The following is a 7520-nucleotide window of genomic DNA, read 5'->3' on the forward strand; positions in this document are numbered from 1 at the left end:
AAATTGTTTGCTCAAAGACAAGAAACCGTTAGGAAGGATGTTGAATGAGCATTTGGTGTGTTGTAGATAAGGTAAGCTATAACGTATGAACCAGTATATTATTGGAAGAAAGAAGACATGAGCAAGATAATAAGAACGTGTATTATAGTGTACAATATGATCATAGAAGACGAGGGCAACACTAACATTTTAGAATGGACACCTCTAACAGATGAGCCAGTCTACCTTCCACAATACAATCGAGACTGATCATTTTTTGCAGCACACATCTCCACTCGTCTCAACAGGATTCGCAATGCATAAAACAATGAAGATCTCAGGAGAGATCTCATGGAGCATTTGTGGAACAAACTTGGCAATGAAGAAGTTTAACGATAATATTGAGTAAAATGTATTTCTTCATATTGTATGTTTGTGATGAATAAAATATTATTTTTAATTTTTTTTTGTTATATATTTGTTGACAAATTTTAAAGAAAAAAATTTCAAAAGACAGAGAAATAGAAATCATACATATTTATTTGAAAAAATAAAAAATAAAATAATCAAAATCATAAATATTTTTGTTACAATAAAATTAAATTACATATAAAAGGAAATAGTACAAAAAAAAAAAAAAAAAAAAAAAAAAATTAATATATTTGTTGACAAAATTTTTTTTTAAAAAAAAAAAACAAAAGACAAAGAAATAGAAATCATACATATTTATTTGACAATAAAAAAATAAAATAAAATAAAATAATCAAAATCATAAATCATAAATATTTTTTTTACAATAAAAATAAATTACATATAAAAAAAATAGTAAAGAAAAAAACCAAAAGAAAAAAAGCCGTTGCAGTTGTAGGGCCCAGTCATGTCTATGGCTACGGGTTTTGCGATTCTTTGTCTGAGACTCACCAATTGCTAGCCGCATAGCATGCAACACAATAGCAATGCTGAATTCTTAACTAGTAATAGAGTCATTACACCGATTACTTTTATTGATTACTCGGTATTTACTAAACCTCTCTCAAAATAGAGAATATAAAATATAAAAAGAAAAAAGATTGCTTGTTTTCTAGGGTTTGTTGTTGACTAGTTTATCCCAATCTTCGTCTATTCTATTTAATGTTTTAAAATTATTGATTCCACTTTTCGAAAGATACCAAATCAGGCCCTTAATGCTGTTTTGAATGGAAAATTGGTCCAATGTGCATTTAAGTGTGAATATGATCCATATATATATATATATATATATATATATATATATATATGTATGTCGTGTACCCCTATCAAATTCTATGTTTGTCTTAATCTCGCCCTGTTAGTTATTGATTAATTGTACTTCTTTATCAGGGATTGCTACAGAGGAAACTAAGGCGGATTAGTACTATGAAAACAGTATTCTATTTCCATAGTTGTAAAAAACTGAAAACTCTTAAATTGGTCTACTTAATTCTGTATTTTAAAAACTGTTTTTCTGATAACTGAGTTAAATGAGTTCAGATTTTTGGAGAACAACTTTGGGCTGTTTTCTTAATTTTTTAAAACCTATTCTCAGTTGCGGGAAAACACAAAAGAACAAAGTTCACTTAAAAAAACTACGGAACCCTTCTCGTTTATAACCTCAACCGTACAAGCCCTCCTTACAATCTCTCTCCAAGCGTTTTCTCTCAGATTTCTTGGTTACAGTCTCTCTTCAACCCCTCTTTCAGTTTATTGAAGCTCGTCTAAGGATGGTCGATCTGCGCTTCTCTGCCTACAGTTGTCTCTCTCTTCGTTCGGGTAAAACTCTCTCTCTCAGATTCATTTATATTTTGTGGTTCTTAACACTTCCGATTTGGGTTAAGGGTTGATGTTTTTCTTTGTTTATGTTGGATTTTCTGTGGTTGTTTACACTTTCGATTTTATGTGCTTTGGTTGAGGGTTGATTATTTGCCCTGTTGGAATTGGTTGCGTTGGGTTGAGGTTTGATTATCTGCTTTGGTTTTTAACACTTCCGATTTGGTTTGATTGTCTACAATTTGAGTTGTTTCTAATCTTATTTAATTAGGGTTAGATAACAAACTACACTAAAAACCCATTAAGGATTTGGGTTCTCTGTTGAAGCTGCATGTGAATTGGGTATTTTTCTTTTTGTACTTTTTTTAATTAATTTGCATCGTTAATTGGCTTTTGATTTCCAGTGTTTGTTATTTTCTATTTGTTCAATCTTGGACTCAAAGTTCATTTTTTTTTCCCGTTTATTTGGTGAGCAATTTTTTTACATAGTTGTTGTGGTCCTCTTGTTATTCTAGAGAATGATGAAACTTATACTAGTGTTTTGTTCTACACCACTATTTAAATGACAAATTTGGTTAGATCCCATTTTGTTTAGTATTTTGGAAAATTGATTCTAAATATCTGAATTCATTATAGAGAGCGTCACTTTTTTTTGGTTGAGTTTGTTAGCTAAGGTTGTATTTTGATATTTTCCATTCTAAGGGTCACATGAAGAAGTTCAAATCTCTAATGGCTCTTTTGGCCTATATATATACACCTCTTGCTGTAGCATTCTAACTGTTACTTTTTCTTGAGTTTTGTTAGTATCTTTGAAAGAGAATCAGTAGAAGAAAAGAGAGAGAATTTGAAAATAAAGAGACCCCATTGTTGCCTTGCTTCAAGAATTTCTTAAGACTTGAAAGATCAAACCCACTCTCGTAAACCTGAAGCTTGAATAGATTGGTTGTTGGTGCTCCATTTGTGAAGATCAAAGGCAACATTGATTTACACTCAAATCATGATTGAGAGATTAGATGATACCATTAGCTGCTGGAACATTCTTTGAGAAATTATGTAGCATCTGAGCAAACGATCAAAAAGAAGGAACAACATACATAATCTAGAGAAGAATTTTCAAGTCAAAAGTCTTTCTGCAATTGTCTCATTCTCAGGATCTCATTTCAACATTCTTCTACTTGAGAGTATCCTCACAAGAATCACTCACTTGATTTCAAAAGCATGTACATTAATTAGAGCTCTATTCATTGTGTATGTGATCTAAATTGAATTATCCTCTTAGACCTTTTATCTTGCTAGTTTGGGTTGTGGTGTGAGAGATATTGTAAACAGGGTGAGTTTGTTCTTGGTGAACTAATTGTGTATATAAGGGAAGTGATCAGTGAACTGTTAGGAGTGGTGATTAGTGAGTGTGTGAGAGTGGTGAAAACAACTGTATTAATCATTATTGCATTAGTAAACTTGAAAAAAAAAAACTTTATTGTATTAATAGTTAACATCATAAATTAAGGAAATAAAAGAGCGAGGTGCAAGCAATTTTACAACTAAAACTCATAAAACTTCTATTGGGTTAAGATCAATTTAGTTCAGAAAATTATTTTCAGTAGATATTACCAAGCAGTTTTATGAATTTTTATTCTCCAAAAATTGTTTTGTAATTTTTCCAACCAAACAGGTTGAAAACCTAAAAAAATTGAAAACTGTTTTCTGTTCTGATTCTTTGAAAACTGTTCTTGAAAATTGTTTTCGTAATTACAATCCAAACGAGGCCTAACATTTCAATCTTTAATTTTTTATTTATGAAGTTATCTTAAGTTTCAATAACATGCATAAGACAACCACACACTGACGTGTGAAAATTTACTACATAGTTTATCAAAATCAATATATATATATATATATATAAGAGAGTTGAAAAGAGTTCACCACCCCTCTTTAGTAGCTTTGGACCAGTGAAGGAGTCTGAAATTATTCGAGGGAATGGGCTTGAACAATAATAAGATTTAAAACCGATAATAGCTTAGTTGGTACAATTGAAGCTATTTTTTTGAGATTAGATAAGTTAGTGAACTTTTGCTTGATTGTTTTCTAGCAGAAGAGCTATAACTAGTAGAGTACAAAATTTACATATGCCCAATGAAGGGAATTCATATATATTCCTATGCTGATTCTGGCAAAAAGAAAAAAGAAAAAAAGGGCAAACTCTTCTAACTAAAACTTTGAAGTACAGCAAATACTTTAATCATCATATAGCAACCTAGAATGTCACACACTGGAGACCAAACTATCATCGTCATCATCATCTCCATCTGATACCCTTTTACGCCTATAACTGGCGAGATACTTGGCAGTGCCGAGGAGGGGGGCAACGTCGTACTCCTTCCCGGCCTTCTTCCCTCCGTCGCCCTCCAGAGGACTGCACCGACGAAGAATCTGCAAAACCTCTTTCATGGAAGGCCTAGAGGAGGGTAATGTGGACGTGCATATGAGCCCTAGTCTGAACATTGTTGACATTTCTTCCAAGTAACATGGTTCCTTGATCTCCTCATCCAATGCATCAGCAACAGAGTTCCCTTCTCCGTGGTGTCGCCATGCCCATTCTGCAAGGCTTATGTGCTCATCTCCGTCATTTGCTTCTCTTCCCGTTGTCAATTCCAAAAGCACAACTCCAAAGCTGTAAACGTCGATCTTCTCATTCACTTTCGTCGTATAAGCATACTCTGTGATCAAGATACAATATAGTTTAGCACCCCATTAACCGAATTCTGATTCAAGAGTAAGTGAAAAAGGAAGAGAGGAGTGTTATAGTGTTGGGCTTTTACCTGGGGCAATATAACCAAATGAGCCAGCAACACCAGACATTGTGTTAGGCTCACCATGCCTGCTGAGTAAAATCTTGGCTAGGCCGAAATCAGCAATTCTTGCATTGAACTCGGAATCCAGCAATATGTTGCTAGACTTCACGTCGCGATGAATGATGGGTGGAGAGCAATCATGGTGCATGTAGTAGAGGCCTTGTGCAGCTCCAATGGCAATCTGCAACCTCCTCGGCCAACCCAAGACAACGTTTTGAGCCGGACCATTCACTAATGATTCCCTCTTCTTCTTCCCATGAAGCCATCTATCAAGACTCATATTCTCCATGTACTCGTAGACAAGTAGCTTCGAATCCTCACTTGCAATGCAGCACAACAGCTTCACTATATTGGAATGTCGAATGCTACCCAAAATCTGAACCTCAGCCAAAAATTCATTCTCCAGGTGGTGGTCCAATTTTCTGCTGTTCCAAATCCTCTTCACTGCAACATGATCACCCAAACCGTTGACAGCAATCCGATACACCTTCCCTGACCCTCCACTTCCAACCAAATTATTTTCTGTCAAACTGGACAGAACGTTTGCCTCTGTGAAATCCAACCTCTGAAATGAGGTCAGCTTCCATGTCGCGGTTTCACATCTCTTCTTCTTCCTCCTGTAGTCTCTTGTTACAAACAAAATCAATAAAACAGTAACTATGCAAACCAGTACCACGAAAACTACGATCATAGTAACACTCCTCCTCGATAACTTGTTGGATTCACTGCTTCTGGTGAAACAACTGGGGACGTTTGAAATTGGGTTTCTGGCACAAAGATTGGTGTTGTTCAAGAAACTGTTTTCATAGGCCATATTATCAAACTCATTTGGGATTTGCCCAGTGAGTTGGTTGGAGGATAAATTGAGAGAAGTAAGCTTCAAATGGCCTAATTCAGGTGGAATAGGACCCGAAAACTGGTTGGAGGACAAGTCTAGTTCAAGAATGTCCGGCAATGATCCTATCAATGCTGGAATTTGGCCATGAAGTTTGTTCCTAGCAAGATTCAGATTGGTTAGTGACTTCCATGACAAAATCTCCGATGGAAATTCACCGGTCAGTTGATTGCCATCGAGCAATAGAGTGGTGAGCTGAGGAAGGCCGGTCAATTCCACTGGAATTTCGCCAGAAAATTGATTGTTGCTGGCTTTAAAAACAACCAATCTCAACCAAGAAGAAACCCCAACTGGGATTTGACCAGAAAAATTGTTGTTACTGATCTCCAACCTCGACATGTTCCCAGATAATTTGCTCGGAAGCTCACCGGAAAATGAGTTGTCACTCAGCATCATCTGGGATAAATTCAATGAAGTCCAGAGACCCGAAGGAACCTCGCCGGAAAAGTTGTTGCTGTAGAGCTGGACCGTGCGCAGAGTATCGCAATTTGCAAGCAATTTTGGAATTTCTCCGGTGAGATTGTTGGAGAAAGCGACCACGCCGGTCAGAGCCCCTCCGGCACATAGATTCTCCGGTAATTTCCCGGTGAGTTCGTTATCTGAAACCTCGAAAGCTTCGAGATTCGAGTGAAGCCCTAATTCAGGTGGCAAAACTCCACTCAAATTGTTAGTAAAAACCCTAAAAATTTTGAGATTTGGTACTAGGGCAATGCTTGGTGGAATTTCGCCAGACAATTGATTCGAATACAGATTCAAAATGGTTACGTTTTGTAATTTTCCAAAACCCTCAGGTATCGAACCTGTCAAATTGTTCATCGCGATATCGATTTCGATCAAATTAAACGACTCAATCGATGAAGGAATTTCACCTGATAATCGATTCTTGAATAGATATACATAACTCAAATTCTTCAACGAGAACAATCCCCGAGGAATCGCACCGTGTAAATTGTTCGACGAGAGATCCAAGTGTTCGAGACTTGAGAAATTAGAGAAACTTTCCGGCACTTCTCCGATCAAATTCGTCTCCGTCATCCACAGATACTTCAACTTCTTTAAATTTCCGAACTCCAGTGGAATCGCCGACGGCACGAAGTTGTTATACGCCATGCCTAGATACTCAAGATTCGACAAATTTCCGATTTCTACCGGAAAAGTGCCGGTGCCGTTGAAATCATTTTGGTAGAAATACAACCTCTGTAACTCTGGTAACCGGCCGATAGCAGGCGGGATATTTCCGGAGAAGCTGTTGGCGCCAATATCGAGGAACCGGAGAGTTGAAATCCGGTCGATGTCAGCCGGAATCGTGCCGGCGAAGTAGTTCTGAGAGAGGTCTAAGTATTGGAGATTCGAGCAATTGTATAGAACGGTTGGGAACTCTCCGGGGATATAATTCAAGCCGAGGTCGATCGCGGTAAGGTTTTTGAGGTCGCATATCGTCGCCGGGATTTCTTTGGTGATATTATATTCCCGGAGAATAATTCCGGTGACGGTGCCATTGGTGCACAGAATCTCCGGCCAATCGCACGGCGAGGATGAGTCATTCCACGATTGGATCAACGGTGGATCGCCCCACTGTTGCTTGAGTTTCAGTAGGACATCCCGTTCTGTGGCCGGAGATTGTGAATTTACCTGGAAGGGTATGATGAGGAGGAAGAAGAAAAGGAAGGGTGAGGGTATTTTCAACATTTGACTACGTTTGAGTGTGTTGCTCCGAGTGGTGTGTTTTGGATTTTTCTTGGATTTTACCCGGGAAATATTGGAGAAACTAACGGTTGTTTTTCAAACTTGGTGAGCTCTGAGTTTTCATCCTACTGATAGATTTTAATTTTATAGTGTGGACACAGAGGGCATTTAATTACGTAAATGCCACATGATGTGATCTTAACCTGCGGAGAGTTTTGGTTTTACACGGGATTGGCTAAAATAAAATTTTCAGGTGGGTCCAGCACTCGTGATGCTTGAGCTGGGAGGGAAATAATCTGACCTCATTCCACGGCTCTGTTTGG

The 7520-nt window shown here is 37.2% G+C and overlaps 1 protein-coding gene across 1 annotated transcript; it reads right to left on the reverse strand.

The window, feature by feature from the left end:
* Nucleotides 1–3823: 3823 nt before the first annotated feature.
* LOC132303755 (receptor-like protein kinase HSL1) lies at nt 3824–7297 on the reverse strand. The gene is made up of 2 exons (XM_059801154.1): nt 4584–7297; nt 3824–4481 (listed from the first exon to the last, which is right to left on the reverse strand). The coding sequence occupies exons 1-2, from the start codon at nt 7198–7200 to the stop codon at nt 4027–4029; spliced, it is 3072 nt and encodes a 1023-aa protein (XP_059657137.1). The 5' UTR covers nt 7201–7297; the 3' UTR covers nt 3824–4026.
* Between the last annotated feature and the right edge of the window lie 223 nt (nt 7298–7520).

This window comes from Cornus florida, unplaced genomic scaffold (genome assembly GCF_030987335.1).
Source record: "Cornus florida cultivar Cherokee Brave unplaced genomic scaffold, ASM3098733v1 CherokeeBrave_3.0.0_Hap2_Chr04, whole genome shotgun sequence".
NCBI lineage: Eukaryota > Viridiplantae > Streptophyta > Magnoliopsida > Cornales > Cornaceae > Cornus > Cornus florida.